Source organism: Plectropomus leopardus, chromosome 11 (genome assembly GCF_026936395.1).
Source record: "Plectropomus leopardus strain MGB_pleo_1.0 chromosome 11, ASM2693639v1, whole genome shotgun sequence".
In the NCBI taxonomy this organism is placed as follows: Eukaryota; Metazoa; Chordata; class Actinopteri; order Perciformes; family Serranidae; genus Plectropomus; species Plectropomus leopardus.
In genome coordinates this window covers 14,006,593-14,032,977 of record NC_142186.1, presented here as the reverse complement: position 1 = coordinate 14,032,977, position 26,385 = coordinate 14,006,593, and the positions used below count along the sequence as shown (strand labels likewise).

The window sequence follows — 26,385 nt, the reverse complement described above, 5'->3', positions numbered from 1 at the left end:
AGCATGGCCTCTGAGGTTACTAGGTAACTATATGGCTCTTATTTATGTATACATTCTCATCATGTAAATGCTATATATAACATGTTCTTCATTCTAGATGGCTCTGACAAAACCTTGTGTTGTTTGGGTCTAATGGTAACTGTTTACTTTACAGCTTTAATGACTCTGTGATAGCAGCACTTATCTTCTGTCAATATTTGTCTTGCTAACAAACCAGAACATGAGGCCTATCTGCATCTATCACCTATCTTATCTGGGGAGAGTTCTTGTCTGACAGTATGGCCAATTTAAATCAATCATTTTGAAGCTTGCTTGTTTAACTACTGACAAAAAGCAGTAAACAAATTTTGAGTCTAACTGGAGAGTGGTGTGACTTTTTTTTCTATCCCCAAAAAATACAGCTAGTCTGAAATAACCACAGTTTACATTATTATGGGTTTTCAGCGAGTCACAAAATAACATTACACACTAATCCTACCATTGTTATTGCAGTGACACACCACTCTAGTTTCTCCCTCTTTTCATAGTCCCCCAACTGTTTACTTTCCTCTTAAGATACATAAATTAGTTAAACATTTCTACCAGACATAGTTCTCTTTTCATACAAATACGAAGTAAATACAGTTTTGCACAAGAAAGAACAAGCAGCTAGTACTTTTTTCCCCTATAATAAAAAGGGCCTTGTCAGGAATGCTTGAGAGCCATTGTATAATGCATCTGTTAAAAGATTTATTCAGACCCAAAGCATGAGAATGCATGAATGTCACTTAGAATTAGAATAAGAGTTAGGAATTAGACTGAATTCAGGCATTGTACTAAGGCATCTTTAAATTCAGGCAATAAAGGCTTGTCACATTCTTAAAAGGGAAAGTGAAAAACAAAAACAACATTTGGCCTGATGCAACTTGGTATTGTAATTGCCAAGAAGGTTCTACATTGAAACAATACAGTTAATGTACAAATTAACTTGGTCTTCGTAGTATCAAAATCTTGGGCAGTTCCAAAATTGTAGATCTCCACTCTGTGTTCATAGCATAGCCATTTGTCGGTTTTACTATCAACATGAGAACGAGCAATTGCAGTCAACTGTAAACCAGATGTTACTGGTCTGTTGTTATTATGTTCGCACTGATGGTGATGACCCTGCAAGCTCGAAACCAGTCTGCAGATTTAACCATTAATATGCAACCAAATGTTAGAAGAGTAGACCTACTGTTTGTGAATACAAGGAACTGTTTCATTGGAGTCGCACACTGACCTCCCAGTACACTACAAGTGTATCCTTTAATTCTGAGTGCATTGTCAGACCAACAGGACTCATACTGTAGCCGATTTATCCTCCTTTTAATCTGACAAAATGTTTTTCTGATGACAAACATAAATTATGACGAGAAATTATGCCCTCTATCAAGATTCATTCATTCATGTCTTCTTGACTAAATCCACACTAAAACTGCAAAAGAATATCTAACTGACAGAAAGCTTGAACTGTGTGCTAACCTTTTTATTGGCAGTAGACATGTGTATGAGCTTTCTATTTTCAAAATGCAGATATTTCACACTGTCAAGAGTGTATTACAAGTCAGGGCGAAGCTGCAGTACAGTATTTGGTTTCTAAACCTCATTGGCATGGTTATTCTGTGTGGTAGTGGAGCACATAAAGAAAGATTTAGCAAATAGCCCCCCCTCCATCTATCCACTTAAAAGGGCAATTATTAGTAACTTCACAACAGTTACTGATCAATGCCAGTCACTCCACTATTAGCAGACACTCAGACCAAAACAGCACTGTGTCAAAAAGGAAAAAAATAAAAAATGAAAAAGAAAATAAGAATCAAGGATTTGTGCTGGTGTGGGCATGTTGCTTCAAGTCCTTGTGAGGAGTTAAAAACTAGTAATACATTCATGAGTTTGAAAGGCTTAGGCCAATACAAAGAAAAATACAACAGAATAGAAAAGGCAAGTTCATAGTAGAGACCTTTTAGGATTGCCTTCCTTTCTCAATTCTCAATGACAAGCGATGCAAATTGATATTGGGAGGAGTTATTGAACTTTTTCAACCTTGCGCTTTAAATTGAGCAAACTGCGCCTCAAAACGCATCCTGATGAATATGCATGACAATACTGGTGAGGAACACATCAGTTTCCCGCTTATGATGCCAATCAACAGAAATACTGATGTATATAGTGTGGGAATAAGCTATTGATCCATTGCTGCTTTGGCAGGATCAAAACAGATTTAGGTCTTTGTGGGGTTCCCCAGGAACCACACAAGGAATGTAAAGTAGTCTGGTCAAACCTAAGCTGAGAATTTCATCAACTTTAACATTAGCAGATTGCCCTCTGACACATCTCCAACATTTAGGCTCTAAGGTTAGATTAGGCTGGAATGTTTGCTGATACACCTACAATCTGGACAAAAACGCAGCAATATGTTCTCGCATCAGGTCTAAGATAATCAATTTTGTAGATCAATTAATTAGCTCATCAAGGCGCAAAACTGCAAGGGCATCTTTATATGGATGGAAAGATCAAGATACTGATATACAGTAGCCTACTAATGAAAATGCAAGTCTACACAGTTGTTCAACAATCTGAGTCAATTTACTGATGTCTGTAAGTCGGACATATCCACACGTTACCTGTGCCCTCTTTTCATAACAGCAAACATCTATGTCTCAAAAAGAGCTCAAAGTCACAGATTAGCGAATCAGTCCCAAGCTCCTCTTAGTTATAGGGTCTACTGCACAGTCTCACCTCACTGTGAGCAACGACGCCAGTTTGGCTCGTTTCAAACAGGATCTTTTTAATTCAGGTACAGCCTATTAGCCTCCAGGGCTTACAGGCAGTAATGTAGCTTTATGATCTGAAGGCCCAAACACACCAAACCGACATTAAAAAACTAGCGCTGAACAAACCAACTGTTGCATCGCCTCACATTGCCTGTTCCTCAGCCATTAAGTTGCATGTGAACACACCACAAAGACTTCAACTGACCAACCGGCACGTATGTTCTGCACCTGCATGCATTCATACCAGCAGACAGCGGTGATCTGTAATGGCATTCAGAAAGGGAAACCAGAAGATTGTCTTGACACTTGCTGGCCAGTTAGCACATTAACAACATAATCCGATGTTGAAAGAACAAAGCATATTTATCATGCGGAAGTGAACAATAACATAAACTATCAGGAAACCTTTCTGCTTAAGAGCTTAAAGGCAAAAGTAACACATTCTTACCTTACAAGTTTGTTTCAATCTCACACCCTCTTGACTTTGGTCCTTTGTTTACAATCCTTACTACCGTTTCTCTTCTAATGCGTTGAACTGAACTGCCAAACAGTGGTTTCATTCAGCGAAGGGCTCCAATGTCTCAATCGCTGATTCAACATGCTGAATCTACTGTAAACAGCAGACAAGGGCCAACAAGGGCCAACAAGGGCCAACAAGGGCCAACGGTGCTGAACACACTACAAGGGGAACAGAAGGGCTCATCATTGACCGATGGCCAACCCTCCGCTTGGTGTGTCAGGGCCTTAACTCCGAACATACTCTCATGGCATGGGTTAATCCAACAAAACTCATCTGTTCCTATGATAATCTGTAATCCCTTCTGGTAGACAATATGGGGGATCCTCTAATTACATTAGTTCATCAAAATACAGTGCAGACAATATTATCCATTCGACCAACCGTCACAACACCACAAAAAAACCTACTATGCATAGCTTTCATTGAAGTATTTCAACAATGGTGAAACAATCCTGAGTCATCGCATGCCATTCAGTAACAATCTGTCACTTACACCATAACTTTACAACATTTAAGGGGCACATACAACCATCTGTTTTCTAATTAAACCCATAAAAAAAGAATTCTGAGGGATCAGTTGGAGAGTTAAATAATGGGCAGAACTATCACTTTAAGCTCCAGTCTTTAGTGTTTCACTTCAGATTGTGTCTTCCTCATGTTACTGCGGATGCGAAAGCAAGACCACAGCAACATGCTGGAAACAGTTGTTCTTAGTTACATCAGAACAACTAGGAAACTCATTTCCATCATGTCATGACCCACTTTTGCTACAGCCCTTAGTGTTTACAAGAAAGAAGTTTAAAATGTCTTTAATTCAAAGTTACAACAGATGTGTGTGTAGTGCTGAAAAAAAGCTCAGTTACCAAGAACATGACAATTAAATGCAACTGCAGGGGAAAATGAGGGAGCCATGTGTAACATTTGGCCATTTATTTTTGGCACAGTTGTCAAAATTACTTATTCTGCAATTGTTACTGTAAATTGCACATAATCAAGTGTGGTAAACAAGCTTCCAGAGCAGAAGATTTTGTAATCAGTTGATTGCTGTATTGCTTGAGTTTATTAGGTTGCATTTAAAAAACAAAAAAAACACAGTCTGCCTTTTCCCTTGGCTTTCATCCACCTGTAACTCCACCTTTATGTGTTCTATCAAAACAGCCCAAAGGAACGTGTGCACTTCCCTAGGTCACCATTCTCACTTGTAACCAGATACTTGCTTATGCCTGCTATCCCAGAGTAGCGCCATTCATTAAACTTAGGCTCTCCCATTGGACTGAACTCTGTTACTGAAAATACTTCACAGCTGTTTCCCAATTCCACAATGTTTTTAACACTGTCCATTATAATCTATGTAGTTATCTATATGGTAACCATTTTGGTAGATAACAGTCTGTACGAGAAATGAATTAGTTAAACTGTTTTGTTCTTACAGAAAAAAAATACAACACGGGCACAACTGAACATCAATCACACAGCAACTTTGGAAAGCTGCTGCCAATTTCAAATCTGGAAGCTTTACAAAAGGAATACAAACTGTTTTTGCCAAGATTTGATAACTGTTTTGTTTATCTTAGAGCTATGTGTGATAAGAACACTCATCAAACTATTTAGAATGCATTTTTATTTGAACTTTTAATATACAATTTTACTCAGTGTCAATGTGGGCTACTATGATTTTAAGCCTATGGGCACAAAAAACTTCTCTCAAACCTCATCTGAATCCCTGTGATGCTGTATAAATGTATGTTTCAGTCAGGCAGGCATTATTACTCAGTGCAATGATTGATGTAAACCCATGGCTCAGGGCTGACACACATACACACACGCTTACCTAACTATTTAAGCTATTCAGAGGTCACATGAGTTAAACTACATGGGTCCCTTATGTGTCTCTAAATTTAAGAGCAGCCCCCGTTTGAAAGAGCAAGATCATGATGCTCATTAGAACATATGAACTGAGGTTTCCTTCATAATGCGACATATTGTAATATATGCACAAACGACAACTTTAACTGTCAATGCAATATCAATCGGGTAAAGGAGCATTTTAAATTACAGTTTTGTTATGTCTCTGTCGGCTGCATCCTAATTATAAATTTTAATAATCTTGAGCAATGAAGCTCGAAAATGTAAAACCAATGGCTGCAATCTTGGAGCAAGTTAATTTTGCAGGGAAGACTAAAAGCTCTAAAACTGATCATTAACAGCAATGACGGATAGCTGGCCTGCATATCTGCTCTTTTTTTTTTACACAAAATTGTAAAGTTTTATCTAGCGACTAATGGCAAAAGCCCGTGAACTTAACAGCCGAAGAAAATAAGTTATAGATGGGAGGAAATTAACATGACTGTCAGATTTCCATCCTTCCCCAGCCTCCTCATCCACACGTGTTGGTTGCTGGTTGAGAGGGACGCACAGTGATAACCAACAAAGCATGAAAAAATGCAAGGAAAGGTCGAAAACGGTACCGTGTGTGTAACTAATGGCACGTTTTTAACCGAATTAACTCTTGGTAGATGGTAACACACAGCATGCTCCTTTCTAAAAGCCACGATAACAGTTAAAGAGCAACAAGCTAGGCCCATCCTGGACAGGCGGCCATGCTCAGAGAGCTGTAACGCTATTCAATTGTAGTGGTTTGTTAGCCGATTTCTGTGTGAGACGTTTAATGTTATACACCCATGTGTGGCATAAACTTCGTTGCCACAGCTAAACGTCAATTGACAAAGTCTCTCAGCCATTTCCAGCGACGTTAAAGCGAGTTAGAAAGCCAAGAAGCCAGGAGGGGAGAAAGCAACATGTATCTTGCTAACGTTACTGTTAGCCAGCTAACACTAGCTCAGCTGACTACATGCAATCAGGAAAAACCAAGTCAAATGATGGTGACAGCCTCTCCACTGTGTCGCACTGAAGTGTTAATGTGCTGCAAACTACAAAAACAGCCTCATAACGTACATGCACGAAAGAGAATCGTTTTCATGCAAACACAATTTTAACATTACCTTTGCCTTTTCCAGAGGGGTGAATTTCAAGACGTGCACAAAAGGGTTTCTGAACGGAGGCGCTTGGTCCATCTTCTTCCCATCTCCTTCCACCGTACAGTGTCTGTTAGTCGGTAACCTCATTCTCACAAGAAGTCACGTTGGTCGAGGTTGAAGCTATTTTTTCAATATTCCGAAAGGGAAACCTATTCTGGTTTAAAGGAAGACTCCTCACGCAAAACGCAGTTTCCCTTAATCTGTCTTGCACGGTGGCTAATTTTGGTGGCAGTGCAGGGGTTATTACCGTTATCTTCCTTTCTCGGACAGCATGGAGGGATAATGGTTTGCTCAAGGATTAGCTGGGGATAATTGAAGACGCCGATATCTTTCTGCCTACAGTGCGCAGGACGCCTTCCTCCACACCGTGCTCCCCAACCAGTCCGCTAGCTCTGGATGCTAACGGAGCCACGATCTTGCTCCTCTGAGAGGGCGCATGCGCAGCACATCCCTCGTATTGTCCTCAGAGCGGTGTGATGCTGCCTTCAGAGTTGACCGAAATATCGTAATTTTAAGACTGCAACATAGATTTGTAATAATTTCCTACTACTGGCCCTGGACATGGACAAAACAGAGGAAACTCATAAACAAAACAGGCTTACATAATCCAATACAATGGCTCTACAATAAACAAACAGATTTGCAAAGCATAGGTTTAACATGTTTTAAGACAAAACAAAACAAACAAAAAACATTTGGATTAAAACCTACTATACTGTCTCAACAGAAATATAACCCTAATTGGACTATAAACTAAAAGTCGATTTATTTATTTATTTGTTTATTCATTCATTCATTCATTTATTTGCAGTATTGTGTTGTTTTTTAGTGAACAGATGTCTTTATTTTGTGTGCTGGCATTCGCTCATATAGGCTGACAGGACACTACAACAGACGCAGCATAGTAAAATAATGATAATAATAATAATAATAATAATCTGCTACAGCAAATATATAGGCAGATATAAACAATAAGCATTCCCAATAAACTATAATATAAATTACAATTTTACTATAATTGAATACCTGTGAATTTTTCCATCTGTCTGTCCATCTATCTATCTATCTGTCCATCTATCTATCCATCCATTTACTTACTAGCAGAGCTCCCTGGTGGATAAGGCCACTAATGAGGAGGCAGTGCAGCCTGCTTTACTTGTAACAAAAGGAAAGGTTAAATCTATTATTAGTGGACTACAATTGCTGTCCGGCTCTTTATGTAGAGTGTGAGTCATAAAACTTGGTGTTTATTATTGGCTCAGGTGAAATTGTGCTGTAAAGTGGGTTGTACGGTCCACAAGAGCTATATTTGCCCCTAGTGTGAGAGTGTGTATGCTCACACAGAAGTATTTGAGTGGGTGTAATGCTGTGTGCAGTCACTGGCTCTGTGAAATGACTCACAACAACAATGAGCAATATAGTACGTCCACAGGATATTCAGCAGTTTCTTGAGTCCAAATGTTTAGCTTATTTGTGTCTGAGTTGATAGGCCTACAGACACACATCACTCCATTTTCAATTAATATGGGCCAAATTGTTACAGAATGTTCCTGGGGAGTTGTGACGTTACAGCCTTTGTGGAAACCAACTTACATGATAAAGTCCAAATATGAAGGCATTTGACTTTGAACTTTTGCATGAATGTTTCACAGCAAAATAAGGTCTTAATTGATGGACTATCCCTAAAAAAAAAAACATTTATGGAGTCTATTTGAAAATATGGATGCATTCATCACTATATAACACACTGATTGGTATACTACATATAGTGCTTAGGAAACCTGACAATTTGCGCTTATCTCACACAGAGGCCTGATACCTTTTCTCATATTACTTCTAGTATTGCATCTTATTTCAATTTAATGGCTCCTCATAACTGATAATATGCTTCCCTCTAGTGGTGGAAATATGACATTACATGCAGAGCTACTGTATATCAGCATGCTCATGTGGATCAACCAATCCACTTCACCATACATTTTGTCACACCTCTGTATAGGTTAATATGAAGAGATGGGCAGCAATTCTGATAGTAATAGGTATAATATTTCCTTATGTTCTAAGCAAAGCATGGGATACTGCCATTTTTTTAACAGCTGTAGCCTTCAAATTATGTAGACATACGTTTTATTCAAAACACAAGCAACTGAATTTAAAGCATCCGGCTGAAAAACAAACATATATTTTAAAGGCATAAAAATTACTCAGTGCATGGAATAAAAATTAAGTAAGATGAAACTACTACTAAGTTTTAGTCTAATGGCTTGCTACAAACATATTGCATTTATCACACCTGATTCTGGGTGATTTTCTTAAGCACAAAAGTATTTTACTTTAATCAGAGAGATATTACAGAACAATAACCACAGATGAAAGCTGTCATCTATTGCATCCTGAAGTATTAGCAATTTTTTACCTTTCTTTGAGTGGAATCTAACATAAATGCCACCAGTGACCTAATTTTTTGTCTTTTTTTTGACTAAATCAATATCGTACCATCCTGCTTGACTGACTGCCTTGCCAAGTTTGTTTCTTATTGAATTGAAAGTGAAGGAGGTTTTGTAAATGTTATTGTGTGTTTAGAAAGGATGTCATTAAACTCATGGCAATATGACACTAAAACTCAAGTATTTCAGAGTAAATTTGTCAGTTGGACTACAAAAGCCTGGCTGTCACTGTATGTGAAGAAACTGCTCATCAAACACAAAAATTGTTCAGAAGGACAACTTAAAATCCTAGCATTACTTTTTCAACACATTTTTTGAAGACAAAGAAAAACTAACATAAGCATGTATCTTTACCACAGTGCTTTACTCCATTGCTTCTAAGCTGAACTGTGCGTGCGCAGCAGTCTTCCAAGTGTCCCATTCACAAACCTATTGATTAGACTACATGTTCATATAGGTACTCAAGCATGTGGATGTGAACAAAGCTGCTGTATTTTGGAAGCTGTACTTTATTTATCACACATGATTTCTCCTTGTCCTCTCAGCAATCATGTTTTTGCTTACATTTTTTGTAATTGCAAGAATGTCAAGATCAGCCAGTCAAACACATGCAGAGACGCGCAGCCAGCACATTCTGCCGGCACAGACACGCAAACGCACACACGCCGTTCGACCTCTTATTTTAATTTGGGTGTGGAACGTGTAGTCAAAGTGCCCTGTGGGCTGACCATATCAGGTCGTGACATTTGCATTTGACAGGAATCACATCAGACAGGGTTAATACTAGAGAAGATGGAGGGATAGAAAAAAAGGAGAAAAAACTGTAAAAAAGGTTTCCCCATTCCTCGCACACACCCCTCCCTCTCTCTTTCCCTCTCTCAATCCCATAGCTGGGGTGCTTAAATTAAAAAGGAAGAAATGCAATTTAAAGACATGGGGTAAACAATCACAAAACACTTGTTTCTGGAGGAGACACAATTTCCTGGTGCCTTGTCCAATTTCTTATGGCCCGGAGGGCTGCCGCATGCGTTTTAACACCTGGTTCTACACCGCTGATTAAAATTGTAATGCCAGTGTTGAATCAATCCATATGACATTTTGGAAATACACAAGTATCAGGACATTTTTATATATACAGCATTTTTTTCCTATTGTTTTCATTTGGAAAGAGAAAGGTGCAAGGTGGTGACTAGCACTGGGTGTCACTGCTATACCTTCCAACTGTTTGAAGGGAGAAAAAAAGGGAAGTTTCAATATCCTAAACAAGTAGAAATATGTGACTGTCAATGTTGTTCACAGTAGTTACTCAAAAGCCACAAGAACGGCGGTTGCAAAACCAAAAATGGGACAATTATCAATGTATTTTGGGGGTTTTGTTAATGTTGTGATCATGATTAAAAGTGGCCTAAGATTTATTGCTTTAGGAAAAGTCAGGGGAGAATTTGGTATACTTCCACTTCCCACAGGGCATGTGAGTGATGCAGTACTCTGACTGCCAATGTGCTTTTAAACCTGCATCCAAAATTGAAACAGCTTCTTGCATGTGGCCAAATCAGCTCATGAAAATTGGCCATGAAGGAAATTTGAAGACCGAATGTGTCGTGCTGAAACAAAAGAAAGCAAAGGCAAAGCATGAGAGAAAGACTTACAGCAGCAGATCAGCGCTGACAGTCAAAAGAACAGGTGGAGAGTTCAAAGATAATTTAAGGGCAAAAACACAAATGGGAATGCAGCAAGAATGAGCAAAAGAAAAAAAGGAGGTGAGAGAATGAGAACAAGAGAGAGAATGTCCAGATTTTTGTACCACTATTATACCAGAATACCCCCCTCAGGCCAAACATCTGAGGCCGTGTGACAGACGGACTGTTGTTTGCTTCACACCACAGTAATGTTTTACCAGCCCCTGCGCCCGTGTCAATCAATGGCCGGCATGTTCCAAAACATATTCAACACACAAAGAGAACACTTTGGCTTGAGGAAATGGATTGTGCACAAGATTGGCAGGGGGACTCTCTGGATGTGTCAATCACCAAAGGCCCTTTGTTTTACCCCCATCCCAAGCTTCAAGAACAAAGACGTGTCCTTTCTGTCTTATTTGTCTTTGTGTGCGATATAAACACATGAATTTTCTGTTTTACATTTGGCTCCAAGAGAAAACACTTTTTTTTCTCTGAGATAAAAAAGCTACTACTGTGGATTTATTCCACAGAGGGGATTTTGTCCAACAGGTAAATTCACAATAGTCAGCTCTGTGCGGCATGCTTTTGTGAAAGCGCTAATCTACACATTTCATGATATGCCGATGATGAGAGCAGGATGAGGAGGGGGTGGGAGGCAGTCAGATTGTTAGCGTTTGAAACCACAATTTCACACAACGGACATTTGAAATCTGAGAGAGCTGCCGGTCCCTTCTCTGGCATCGAATCTAAGCGGCTTCTCTGCCCCCCTCATCTCTCTCCTCTGGTCTCTAGTCCTTTTTCTTCCTGTCTGGCCTCTCCAGGTGCCGCGCTATCTCACAGCTAACACAGGAATCCATGAGCCATGTACATCCACGGCCCTTTGAAAGAGGAAGCCACTTTGCCGCTCATCTCAGAAAGCACCTTCCAATCGTCCTCTGTGTTCCTCAGGGAGATGAAGGGGGCTCCTGCTTGAAGAGCGGGTTTTTGTAACCAAAGCCACATGCTGGGCAGGACAGCCAGTTGTAAGACAAGAAAGATCTTTGTGGTGAACACAAGTGCTTGGCTGTCCTCTTGCGTGCCTGTCTGTCAGCATCGCTTTGCCGCCTGGACACCTGTACATCTGTAATTTTACACAGGCAAAAACAAAGATGTGCTACACAGGGGGGCGTGTAAAGAGGGATTATGCAGGCGTGTGTGTTTTCTTTGTAAAGAAATTCAGTAAGTGGTGCTGAGTGCCCTCTTCTGAAGGGTAATGTTTGATGGGGGAAAATCATCGCCTTCCAACTCTAAAGAGTCAGCCTTTCAGGAGGTGAGACTGACATACCGAACACGTGAATGTGACATTTGACACTTGTGAAAAATGTTGCCGGAATAGCCGAGAGATGGCCTTTGACCTTGAGAGAAAGCTGGGTTACTGGATGACCGATGTGAGCACTGAATGACAGGAAATTTGGGATTTTGAACGAGCTGCTTTGCGTAAGCTTCACTTTCAGTGGTGTTTTCAAGCTTCTGGAGAGAAAGTAAAAGACAGAAATACTGAAGCGCTGAATAAATGAGAGGAAGGACAACAAATAGAGACATAAGCCTGTTTGGGAATGAAAGGGGAGGTCATGGCTTTGGAATGTGACTGGATGATAGAGAGCAGGAAGAGGAAACAGATAAACCCTTGCATGCACACACACAAATACACAACACAGATACCCACGGCCTGTTGTGCTATCATCAAAGGTCGAGTGTTAGTTGACAGAAAGCACTGATTTGCCTCAGTGCCAAGACCATGATAAGGCACTAGGACATCAGTGACCTGTCTGTGTGTGTGAGTGTGTGTGTGCATGAGAGATGCACATGAAAACCAAGGCTTTGCATTAGGGGGGAGTCAATGGGCTACAGGCTACGATCATTTATAAGTTATTTCATCTTATACATTTTTTCTAACATCATTCGAACATGTTCACAATGGCATATGAGTATCATGATACACTGGTTAAAGAACCAGATCTTTCAACAAGCACCGCTCTGGTTTCTGAAGTATGAAACAACACTGCCAACATCACAGTGTGGCAGGTGTTATCCTTCATAATTTAGTAGGAATAATCCATTATGTATATGATTTGGCTTAAATGATACTCACTAAAAGGCACACCCATCACTTCAGTGGTCCACATCTCCTCTTATGTGTGAAGTGCTTTCACATGAAGACCATAAATTTAGGTTTTGAAATGTGTCGTAATACGCCCCACATTTGGTTTGCGTTTGCCAAATATTTGCTTCTGTCTCTCGTTTGCCAGAGAAAACTTCGAGGGGTTGAATCCCCTGCACTTAAAATGGTAAAATTACTTTATATTATGTGTTAGATTAGATGTTTTGGAGCAAATAGTTATGCTGCAGTAAACAGTAGAGGGATTTTGAAGGTTAAAAAGATAAAATTATCGTCAATAAAGCGGTAGTATCACTTATCAGAGTTAAAGGACATGTTTGACTATTTTGGAAAAGGGCTTCTAGATTTTCTTTCAGAGTTAAATGAAAAGACTGTCACACAGCACTTGTGTGTACGGTAAACATGGAGCTACAGCCAGCAGCCAGTTAGCTTTGCTTAGCACAAAGACTGGAAACAGAGAAACAGCTAGTCTGGCTCATTTCAAAGTTAACAAATTCCAGGGTGACCCTGTAGCTTATCTGTGTGTGCCCCATATATTCTGAAGCCTTTGCAGTGGCACAGGTTCAATTTCAACACACGCCCCTTTGCTTCAGGTTATTCTCCCTCCCTCACTCACATTTCCCATCAATCTACAGCTGTCCTGTCAATAAAGGCAAAAAAGTCATTAAAATATCTGCAAATCCACCTATCCAAATGAATTAACATATTGGTTATCGTTGTTTAATCCATACAAAAATGACTATTATTTTAGAGTCTCGTCATCACTGCGAAGTTGCCAAGCAACCAGCAAAGGCACCAGAAAGTTACTTAACCTGGCCCATAAAATAATATGCTGTATCATGACACTGGTATTGCTCACATCTCACTCTCAGCAAAAAGAGGAAAGTGTAAAACAAACCTTTAAAACCTGGATGAACATCAGTTTTCTTGTACGGTGTTCAGACGCCTGTCACAAGTACTTTGAAATGGGATTTCTTTCAAAAATAACATTGAAAAGAAAAATAATTATATATTTAAATTAGAGAACAGAAAAAATACTACTTTTTATTATCACTGATAATTATTTTCATTTCATTTTGGCACTTCTGCTTTTGTTCTGTTTATACTTTTAGATGTTTTTCTTGCTAATTTTTGGGTAATTTCTTGTTAAGTTTTTCAAGGCCCTCTTTCATTATTTTTGAAAGAAATCAAGCAGACTTTCTCAGATTTCATAGGGTTAAAGATGCAACAATTTCTATTCATTTTTTATTATTCCAATTGATGGTGTGTCATGTTGGTCATAGACATATAAATGGTTAATGGACTGCACTTACATAACATATTCACAACTTAGTGGACAAAGTGCCTCACACATGCGCTCACACTGATGGTGGCAGAGTTGCCATGCAAGGTGCTGGACAGCCCATTGGGAGGGACACTATAGAAAAGACACTTAGGCTTAACTGCAATGTCCCTGGTTTGAATGCGGCAAGGGCCTCTTGTTTCTTGTTGTTCCCAAGTTCCTTGTAAACCTCATTACTGTACCCAGTCAATAAGAAAGGCAAACATGCCTACAAAGAATCTTTAAAAAAATATCCAACTAGTTTCCAGTTAGTGAGTCCCTTCCCTTCTTTCATTTTCTGTCAGTCTCAATCATTCAAAAGAAGCAACAAAGACAACATAATCAGACCATCAAAAGAGAGCTTTGGCTCAATTACGTGACACAGTAGTAAACCAGAACAAACATTACTGTCAACAGCACAACTATCAACAGATAGGACAAACGTCAAGTAGACAATCTGTGCAGAGATAGACTGAGGGAAACAGAGGGTGAATTCTTTTTCTTGACAGGCAGATTGAAAAGATGTAGACAAAAACAAAATTATCCTCCTTTGATAGGAACAAGTGGTCAGGGAATGCAGGAATGGAAGAAGAGCTGGGGGCATGGGAGGATGGATTTGGAGTCATTTGCATTGGTGAAAGGCTGATGTCAAATTTCTTGTGTCAAATGTTCTTGGTTCAGTCTTTTTTTAGGAAATAACCTCTCCCTGTCTCCACATATGTCAACACTGCAACAAATGTGTCCTTTTTTTTCTTCTCTCTCTCAGACTCTCTTGTCATGTCCTGTTCTGTAAGGCAGATACTGTTTAGTCTAATTGACTGTCTATGGTGATGACAAAGGTATCAAAGCAACAGGATTTTGATTTCACGCTCTCTTTTCCTGTTTGACTTTCCTGTCTCTTTCCCTCGGCCATTTCCTTATCTTCTCCAGGGCATCTAGTTCAGATCTCTATGGCGGTGGTGACAACCCAGAGGTTACAGACTATGATTGTAGGGTGGCCAGTTATAATCCTTAGACTTTGAAAAGTTTGAGTGCAGAATGTAAGTGGAAAAATAAGACCTCTCTCTCCCTTACCAGTGAAGCTGGAATATAACTGCTGTGCAGAGCAAACTAATTAACCCAGCTGTGCAACATAATATAATATAATATGGGTTGGAAAACACATTTGTCTCAGGAAATATTATAGTGTTGCTAGAGCAGTGACCTTCATTACAATATTGATCAGCGACCATTTTAGTGGTCTTCAATTGTTTATTTTAATGCTCACTTCTTTTAAGTTTTATCAATATTTTGTTTTATCTAAAAAATGATATACAGTCAAATTTTGTGTAGTGGCATGATTTATATTTTATGATGCAATATATCTTTGAACAAGGTAGCTTAAGATCTTATTTTTTGCGAACAACATAGCGTGTGACATATTCCAAAAAGCAAACAAACACAGTCAGCATACAGTACACAGTTTAAGTGTACCAGCCTACCATAAACTGTAAAAAAAAAACAACACTATAAACAATCTTACATAAAATATATGTTTCTTTTTTTTCTAACTAGTTATTTTGTATACACGTACATGTATGTGTCTTCAAGTTCTACAATGGGATGTCCTACAGGACTTTGTTTGTTGCAGTACTAGCTGTGAGCAAGTGGAGGAGCTCTAGTGATGTTCTTCTGACCACTTGGGAAGACCACTGGGAGGACCACAAGACAAACATTATGTGTGTGTGTGTGTGTGTGTGTGTGTGTGTGTGTGTGTGTGTGTGTGTGTGTGTGTGTGTGTGTGTGTGTGTGTGTGTGTGTGTGTGTGTGTGTGCGCATGTGTGGGTGCATGCATCTATATCTGCATGAATGTGTGTATAAGCCCCCTTACAGTATGCGTATACTGCATGAAGTTAAGTATGTGTGTATACACTTTACCAATATACACATGCATTTTTTGGACATATTTTTTTCTCTGTCAGCCAAGAGCCAAGAGCCAAGAGTAGCTTTATGTGTATGTGTATGCATTATTATTATTTACAGTATGTGTAGGATCCTACATGTATTTTGTGTATGTAATGTGGGCGATAATGTGAATTCTAGCACATGAACTACAAACATTGAGGTTGTGAAGCAACAAATAGTTACTGGTATGGCTGGTGAAATGTTGCTCTTTTAGCCAGAATAAAAAAACAAGGCAAGGTTTATAGTTGGTTATGCCAGTTCTGCAGAGCAGCATGATATGAACACATAAAGGTTACAACAACATATGCTGATGGACTTTTTTGTATTGTGCTTTGTTCTGTGGTGTATTTGCTGCTTTGTAGGTGTTTCTGCTTTTATGTCCGACTGTTCACGGACAATAAATGCAAATTAGCTGCTAGCAAACTCTGGTACAATTACTTTTAATAGTGCACCTTCATTGTAAAATTAATAAACAAAATAAATAAAATAAAACAAAATAACAAATTAAAAAGCATACATAATCACAAGCAGCAAATGACATAGGCAAAGAACTCTAAACTCTCTGCAGTACCATATATTTGCCATGTTTGTATTTTGACATCACAGATTTGTAGGCAATAGGTGACAAAGCATGCATAGAAAATGTGGTTGTTCAGTAACTGAATATACTGGGGGTATTTCTAAAAAATGTAGAAAAGTAAAATACTATATGGATTGCATTGGGATGAACAAAACAAAGAGAATATTGGTCAGCAGTTAAAAGTGGTTGTTACAGTGTTGCTATTTGGAAAGTCAGGACACTTTTATTGCTTGAAAAGTCAGCACAATTCTGACACTTTCAGTAGAATTTAGCTGTTGTGAGCTTTTATTTGAAGTATCTGGATAATGAAGAAGATGAAGAAAAACTTAAGGATCTTAAAACTTAGAAGAAGCTAAAGATTGGAATGTGTGAGAAACATAACACGCCTGCCAAACCTGACCTGTACTGACAGACCACACAATACTACCACCTGCAGACTTTGCATATTTTACTTTTACACCTCAGTAGAGAGTGAAAACAACTTAACTTTTTACATGAATTAAATAGGCATCAGCTTTTCCCGGTGTTTAAGAGAGCAAAATCAAGCAAAACAACTTATGAAGTCAAATCTGGGAACAGAATTAAACTGTACAAACTGCAAGTCTAAATCTCCTTGTTTTTAATAGAGTGATATATGTGTAATTATAGCTCACATAACATGTGCTATGCATGAATAAGAAGAAAAAGATAATGCATTTGTCTATCATCAAAGAATTAAATGAAGGAGACAAAAGTCAAAACAGACAGCAAATTACAAAGACATGCTGTAGAGAAAAGCAAAGATGTGAAGGTCAGTGTGCATGTGACTCTCGTGACTGGGGCTGACACGTTCCATAACTTGTAATTATGAGAGAAAAAAAAAGATAATTCTTGCAAAACCTCTCACAAGTGTTATGTCAAGAAAAAAAAGCATGAGAGGATTCTATGAAGAGTGAATGTAATTTTCCAGTGTGTCTGCCTACAATGATATTTAACAGTGGACAGATTATCAAGTAGAAACATCCTTTCTCTACATCTAAAAGCCCAGCCGTCTTGCAGCCCTTACATGGTGTTAAAACTGTCCCAGCACAATGGTTGACATTGGTCTTGCAGCAAAGAAAACAATGGCCCTACACGCTCCTATCAAACTCTTACTTAAATCCCCCCTTTTACCCCGCTTTCATTCTGTGTCATTCTGCCTTGTATCTGGCCGGGACTTACAAGTCTCCGGCTGTGACATAAGGGATTCCATGTTGTCCACTCCTAACAGATTACACAAGGACGCAAAGACAAAAGAACAGCAACACTGCCTGTGCATTTATTTGCCTTGGTAAAGAGGAAGAGAAGTGAGGTAGTCAAGAGGGTGATGGGAGCTGGAGAAAAAAAGAGCTGAGGAAACAAAATGAAAGAAATTGTTATTTATGGATATGGATATTTATAGATTTAAGAAAATACTAAAAAAAAAGAGAGAGAGAAAGAGGAGAGAAAAAGGGGAAGCATTTTTTTATTTACACTCCCTGGTTATCGCTGGTCCAGGCCAGCATCTTTATTCTACCAGGAGAAAATGCTAATCATCAATCTCAGGCTGCATGCTACGTCTCTGTTTAATAGCTGATAGGGAGTCTCCACAGGCTGCTTTGCTTCTTTGTTTAAAATGACATATAATGGGACTGAGCCTTATCAGTGTCTCAATGCATTCTCTCTCTCAGAGTCTCTCTCTCTCCCTCTCTGGGATAGCGGTCCAGTGTAAAGGAATAAGGAATAGCAAGCCAGGATTGATTTTGAGCCAGGGATAACTTAATCCATCAATTTAACATGAAATGAATATGCAAAAGTGAGGGAGGGAAAGGGGGGGGGGGCATCGGCCAAACCTCTTTAACACTGACAAAAGAGGAGGCCGAATAAATGAAAGAGAAAGAGAGAGAGAAAGAGAGAGGCACAACGGATGGGGATGGTTTTGATATTATTAGTTACTACCTCTAAAAACCATACTCTCATCTTCAAGGCAAATCCATCACAAGATGTTTCGTTTTTCATCATATTTCAAAATGACTAATACAATGTTTCTGGAGCCAAATCACACTTGCAATTCATTGTTGCACACATCAATAAATCTACTGATGAAAATACATCACCACTGTAACACTGAGGCTGAATTAACAGACCTGTAGGGGAAACACTCACAGTGCCTTTTGTATGTATGCAGAGCTTCGGTACCAGGTCCAGGACTGCTTGTGGATATGTTGGTAAAATAATTTGGTGTTGACTGAAGCACAAGATGGGACGTGTTCACTTTTTTTGTACTTTCCATAACGTTAACCAAATTTAGACTTCACTGTAAAGCAGTGAGACTCTCTTAAGGCCTGTAGGCCAAATCTGGCCCGTGATACGTTGCCAGGTAGCCCACCAACCATTCTCTAATTCATGATGAAAATAACTTAATTCACACCGAATTTTCTTTGTACTCTGAATGTAAATAAAGCGAATTTTCCTTTTCTAGAGTGTTTAAAAAGACTTCCAAATAGAGCTTGTTTAAAAAACACCTGACCTGTGCGAGGCTACTGGGTTTGCCATTTCAATGACAAATAGACAATCTGCTGAAATTTTAAATTCAAAGAAAAATGAGTTATGGGCCTTTTCATTTTTATTTGTTTTGTCTAATAAATTATATTTATATATATATATATAAGAAGACGAGTATGTGTTTAGCTTTTGCTACATACAACATAAAAGTTCTTATTTCATACTAAAAACTCTGCAATACAATCTCTATCATGCCAAAAAAAAAAGGTTACTAGAAAATATTTCCTTTATCAAATAAAAAATGTCAGACTTGACATTTTGACATTAAAAAATAAATAAATAAATACAATCAGCAGGGATTTTGACAAATATTATGATTCATTAACTTACTAGATATACAATTAACACACAATTTACAACGAGCCTGGGATATGTCAAATTTAAATATTTAAATTATTGCCAGTTTTACCAGGCCCTTGGCCAGTTTTATGTAGTTGGAGGAACATTTTGAGCTAAAAACCATAGAGTAGTGGTTTTGAGATCAGAGCTGCCACACTGTATACACAGCCTCCAACTGGTCGACAGACTCAACAGGCATCATGGAAGGCGGATGATCGGCTACAACAGAAACTGTTTTAATCACGGTAAAATGGATAAATGATAACAGATGACATTTAGTGTCAGATTTATCATTATGGGTTAAATATTTTATGTCTCCAAAAAAGACAGTTCAAAGTTTGATTACGAAGCTTGTGATCGCATTGCAGTCGGTCAACAGTTATAAAGTCAGTTTCTCGCATGTAGCCATCCAGTTATATTTAACTTGGCAACTTTATGTCTTCCGACATTTCCAGCCCCAGAGTTAACTTCTATAATGCCCATTTTGTCAGATTGTTTTCATTAGTGCTGTTCAATGCTTAGTGGTGAGACAGACTCACAGACTCACTCACAACTCAGCTGGAAGATCCCCGCTTCAGCGATACATTACACAGTTTATAACACAGTTTACAACCTTGCATTAGACATCAGATTTATTTTTCACTTGCCAGATCAAACAACTGTAGGAGGCATTCCAATTGCCCAATCACAAAGTTCTTTTTATCGTGGCATTGCAAAGTTTGTTACATACATACTGTTCACACATTCAAAAGACACCACTGTGGCTGTGAAACTGCAGCAGATAGATCAGGTGTAATGCACAAACATTTCATTTCATGTCTTTTGTATGCTCTTTTGATTTATTTGTGGATTTGATAATCTGATCATCTAATTGATCCTTCTCAGACTTAAAAAAAAAAACAAAACCTGACTGCTGGCTCACCTTAACTGTCCTGAAAAAGTCAATAAAGTGTTGCCGCCTTTGTGTTTTTATTGAATTAACTGTATCTGTGTTTGTTTTTCATGGCCTGAGAGCAACCTCATTCTTGTGAGTCCTCACTTAAGAGCATTTCTCTTTATTGACTCCCTTTTTATTCTAGTACCTAGCAGCAGGCTGTATTCAAGGTAACAAACTACATATAGCTTTTAAATAACTTAATACATAATGTATCTAATTCTGTTTCTTTTCTCCAGAATATTTTAGAAATACATTTAAGTCCCGTGGTTGGAAAAAAAAAAGTTTGTAAACTCAAGCTTTGACTGTGCCTAAGTAATGACTTTAAATCAAAATCAAATAATGTAGCTTGATATTACCATTTTCTCACCGTCATGCACTTACTGGTTGCCACTGTTTATGGTGGTTTCGGGTCAGCTGCTTGTCTGTCACATGATCAGGAAGGAAGAAAAACATTAACATTGAACATGGGCTGGAGCAGATGAAAGCTCTTGGCCTGACTGTCAGTGCTCTGAGGTGATGAGAGATGTCATTACTTATTCATGAGTCCTAAATGCAGAGCAGAGGAGATGGGCATGGCTGACCCCGAATCAGAGGGGGTGGGTTACGTGTGTGTGTGTGTGGTGGGGGATATTAGATGAAAGCAGTGTGATTGAATCCAACTCAGTGCGCCAGCTGCGATGTTGACTTTATCTACAGGGCCATCTAAGACAAACAAAGAGCATATGCAATCTTTATTTTTTAACATGTTCTTTGGTCATGCCCAGCACTCCCAAGTTATGACAGAGAGTAAAAAGGGAGTTGGGACTGTTTGTTGTCTCTGGGGTTCTTTAAGGATATATTCACATTTATTGGTGGAAACTAGTGTGGAAATGTGTTGGTTTTTCTCCTTTTTCAGGCCATTAAATCATGTACACTTTATAGTACAGATAATAACACAGAAAAGGAGTTTTGATTGATGGGATGGTACCAGCCTGGAATTGGTGGAATCTCACAGTGTTATCATTGGTATTAATGACAAAAAAAAGTGCAATTCAATAAGACTTAAATTAAAGGTAAAGGAATACTTCACCTCCCAAATGACTATTTGTATATCAATTACTCAACCTGTGTTATGTTAAATTGTTAAAGAAAACTTTTGTTTTTCTCGCACGCCTCCCCAGTGAATGAAGAATCCAATCCGGAAGAACCCGTATAATGCATACGGGTTCAACAAAAGCAAAACTACAAACATCCTTTAACAAAGTCTCGCACAACTCATGCAATACAATCCAAGTCCCATTTATCCAGTTGTATGCTCAGTACTCCCTAAACACATGCAATTCTGCTAAACCCTTAGTATTTAAAACTCAGGGGAATATATGTTGTCTTCAAAGCCAGAATCCACTGATAAAAACAGCCATTTTACCTCTCTGAACAGGCAAACGGCTGGTCTACTGCTGCCTCTATCGGTAGTTTGTGTCATTGTCTGACTTGGGTGAATTGGAACTAACCCACATGATAACACAAACTAACTGGTTGAGGCAGCAGTAGACCAGCAGCTCCCATGTTCAGTGAGGTAAAATTACTGTTTTAATCCATAGACTTAAAGTGCATAGAAAAGCTTCACTTTCACTCGCTTTTATATTCAAGGGAAAACATATGTTGTTGGGAATAAGAGGGTACATTAATGAACTGCTCTTTAAATAATCTATTAAACATCTGCAGACAAAGCCAAACTGTTAAATTGTTAAATGTCAGTGAAAAAAATGCTGAAATGATACATATACTCTATAAACTATGTAGGTGGTTTATTCCTTTTTCGTCTTGTAAATGAAACAATAATGATCCGAGGAATCTCGAATGTAAAAAATAAGCGGTAATGTAGAGAATATCCAGAATGGGCTGCAGCATCGAAAAATTAGTTCCTTTAAAACATACTTTCATCATAAAGTGCAGCAGGTACAACAACACAAGACAAAAAAACACTGTATTAGTCAAACATATAAAAGTAGTTGATGTTACTGATTTCAGAGGACACATGGGTTATATAAGGATACAGTTTGTATCATTAAGTCACAATAATTAAACTTCCATTCTTGAGAATTCTGAATGGAGTTTACTTGCCTTAAAACAAAATAAAAGAAACATTTTGCTGCTTCTGTACTACAAATAAACAATTTCACGACTTGGATCAGACTGAATATAGTTTTTCATTCTCTTTGCCCATTGAACATGAGGTGACAGACACCTGTTCATGTTTTCTCTTGACACTTTCTTTGAACTCTCCACTCCTCCTCCCTCCTCTGCTGAGTTGAGTTACAGTGGAATGCTTTGGATGGGATGTTTTGAGTGAGCAGCATCCTTTTATAATCCATATCCAGTTATCCAGTGACTCAATTTCCCCGCTGAATGCAGCTCTTGTGTGATCAGAGACCTGCACACAGCTGAGGGCGCTACTGTTTCAAAGCAGCTGGAAACAGGCTGTCATCAGAGGGAGGGGGAGACGATGATAATGGATGGGTATTATGGGTTGTATCTGAAAGCTTAGGGACATCATACACACTCAACACATGTGCACACACATTTTGTGTGTTTAAATGTGATACTTGAAGAACAGGGTTTTGGAAACTGAAGCCAGACGGCTGAGTTGGTATGATCTGACGTTGTTAACACACATCAAAAGACAAATTGCCAAAATGAACCCAACATAATACCCTGAATAATCACTTTGATGGTTACTCCTGCGCCCAAACTCAGCCCTTGCAAGTCTAGTCAGCAGTGTGCCCGATGTGATGCAGCTGGACATGGATAAAAAATGTAAACTTAGTCCCAGTCTTGTAGCTAGACAGATGATAGCAGGTAAAAAACAGTGTTGCTCCATGTTTGCAGCGTGATTTACAAACTGCGCTCTGTTTTCTATCTACCAGACTCCCGAGCAAACAGGCCAAAGAGGTTACACTACAGGAAATGAATTCAGTATCACCTAACTATTCCTATTTGATAGAGGTGGGTGTAAAATATGCACGTCTGGACTCTGTGGGACAACCCCGCCACGCTATTATTGACTATTCATTTTTCCCTGTTTGTCATTGATGTATGTGGGCAAAGGAATAAGTAATGCATATGTAACCTATAGCGTATATACTCCTTTTTAAATATACATTGGCCAAGAAGTAAGAAAAGCTGCCCCGGTGATTTTTCCACAGTCCTTATCTGCATTTGCAGGTTGCCCAGATCCATCAATGTTTATGAAGCCGAGGCCAGTGTAATTCTAGCACATTTATCCAGCTGGAACACACACATGCGTGTAGACATGCACATAGAAACATACAGACACAAGCACACACACTTAGAGGGACTTTTCCATTATGCCATGAATATCTCTGGCATGGCCAGTATGTTTTTTTCCCCTTTTCTTAATATCCAACCCAGACAAAAATCTTGAATTATTTTCAGAGAAAAAAATTCCCAAATATTTTATAGTAGATAAGGTGAAGATATGGCAGAGGGAGGCTCCTGGCTGGGGCGTCACTGGAAGATAACTAGGTTTTATTAATGACCTGACAGTGAAACAGGCTAAAGTAATTAGGCTCTTCCCTCTCTCCTTCTTTCCTGCCCTCGCTCCCTCTCTCTCTCCGCCTCGATAGATGGGCGAGCAAATTTTGGCGATAGTTTGATAACCAAAGGAACACCGGCATCCTGTGGGCAACACATTGTGAAAAAAAAAGAAGCACAATGAATGAGTGCAGTGAAAAAAAAAGAGGGATGCCATTGATGTTATCGAAGTTCATTCGATTTGCAGCGGAGAAAGCAAGGCGCCTATCGGTTACATTCACCTGTGAATGGTTAATTGTCCAGCACATGCATATGGGCGAGTCATTAATAACATTTGACTAATGGTTTAAATCTCTCTCTCATTCTCTCTCTCCTTTTTCCTCACTTCCCCACCATAAAATAAATTAAACAACAATAGCGATATTTTCATATTGTATGTATTCAACTTTGCTGAGAATACATGCAATACATGTAATATGATGATACAATATGAGAATAAATTAATTTACACTGGGATTTCTTTTTATATTTGAAAGTAAATTAGGTGCCAGAGTGCATAAAAAAGCATCAAAAATAGCTTGTTAATATATATTTTTTAGCCCTGACCCCCTAACAGAGGTCCGGGCTAAGCCCCGAATGCCCTTAAATCCAAGAAATGCCACTGCATAGTTATTGGCCTTTGATTATTTAATTATTTGACACAAATTATAAATGTTCGTTCAGTCTGCAGTGGTGCCTAGACAGAGCAAGTCAAGTATCCCTGCCCCACACCCTCACTCTGTATCAGCAGTCTCTCCAATAAACTTAAAGGAGATTTAGATCATTGCTGAAATTAAGTGTTTGCTCATTTCCAAAAAATTCAATTTGTAAACCTGACATCAAATATCTTTTTATCTGATTTTTTTTGGCTGATCCACCCACATGATTTTCAAATCTTTTTAAAAAAAATAAGATGCCAGAACAGCCTAGGACAGTGAACTGCTGTAAAAAAACAGGCTATATTATCAAATATTGTCAATGTTGTCATTCATAGCAATGTGTGCATTTGCGAGCACTGTGGTGAGAAGGCACAAGAGACTCACTGCCACTTGCTGCTTCATTTTCCTCTCTGAAAGGAAAATTTTAACCATGAGAAAAACAGGATGCAACTTTTTGTCAAATATAGGTCATTCAAGTTAACAAATCAACCTTACACTTGCCAAACACTGTTGCTGATTATGTAAAAATAATAAATCTCATCTTTCTTAGCTGCTCATGATGACAGCCGCCTATGACAAAATCACTGGGCACAGAAACTCATAAAATATGTAGTATACAATGTGATACATTGCACTGCTGCAGTTGCAGTATACATTTTCAGTGGAGCTAATAAAAAATAGCATATGATAAAAATCACCAGACAAAGAATATGTCATATAATTATCTCCTCAAGACACACCACCCATGTGGGGGTAGGTGTCCCTTTTAAAGCCCCATTTGTCTTTTGATCCATTAGTAGAAACATCTGCAGTATCTGTCTATCGCTCACAGCAGCTGTAGGGTGGAGAAGAAGAGTCTTAGATACATTAAGACAGTCGGGCAGTCTGTTAAGTGTTTAAATATGATGCTATCCATCCCCTGGGTGCTCAACTAGTCCTCCAGACTGTGTGTGTGTGTGTGTGTGTGTGTGTGTGTGTGTGTGTGTGTGTGTATGTGTGTGTATGTGTGTGTGTGTATGTGTGTGTGTGTGTGTGTATGAGTGATTGTGTGTAAGAGAGAGAGGGAGAGAGAGAATGAAAGTGAAGAAGAACATGTAAAAACTGTGTGTCTATGCTTAAAACTTTTGTGATCTCATAATGACCCTGACAGTGTATCTGGATGTGTCTTTGTGTATGTACATGTGTGCATGGCCAGAGTGCAAGAATGTGTGTGTATGTCAGACAAGGCAATCAGAGAGACAGACAGGGAGCAGCAGTGAGTCACTCCAGATAGATCCAATGTCCACTTATCACAAAGGAGAGGATAAGGAGATTATCCCTAAATCAAAGGTCGCCAGTGCTATCTGAACTGGTACTTCTCTGAGCTGGATGGGCTTGTCTCTACTCCTACAGTCTCTTGCTTTCTTCATCTCTTCTGTTCGTTCACACAACAATGGCATGAAAACGCAAACTTCCAGTCACTGAAAATGTTTGCACAGCCACATTTGGTGCATTGTTTCACAATGCACTATCATCTACAAGTGGTTAACAAAATCATGCCTTTGTTTTAGGACAATTTTGAGTTTAACAGAGATAAGCCTTAGTTATAGTTTTGAGGAACTCTTTACAAGTGTACACTGACTGAAGTGTATGAGTCTAGCATAAATTAACTGACAATGAGCAATGTTAGAATTTGGCCTCAGGACTGTGTTTGACAACATATACCTTGTTTCGTCTGCAATATACCAACAGCCTGTGTGCTTGTTAGTATGTGTGTTAGCACTTGAGTGTTTGTCTGTGTATTATGAAGGACAACAGTTATTTTAATGTATTTCTGTGAGGATAAAGGGAGGGACT

General features: G+C 38.8%; 1 protein-coding gene across 1 annotated transcript in view; it reads right to left on the bottom strand.

Annotated features, from left to right (window-relative positions):
* Nucleotides 1–6,771, bottom strand: part of LOC121945648 (lysophosphatidylcholine acyltransferase 1) — a 28,926-nt gene extending 22,155 nt beyond the window's left edge. The window contains exon 1 of the mRNA XM_042489944.2: nucleotides 6,315–6,771. Within this exon, the coding sequence (XP_042345878.1) occupies nucleotides 6,315–6,437 (123 nt within the window). The 5' untranslated portion in view covers nucleotides 6,438–6,771. The remainder of the gene's footprint in view (nucleotides 1–6,314) is intronic.
* Nucleotides 6,772–26,385: the final 19,614 nt, after the last annotated feature.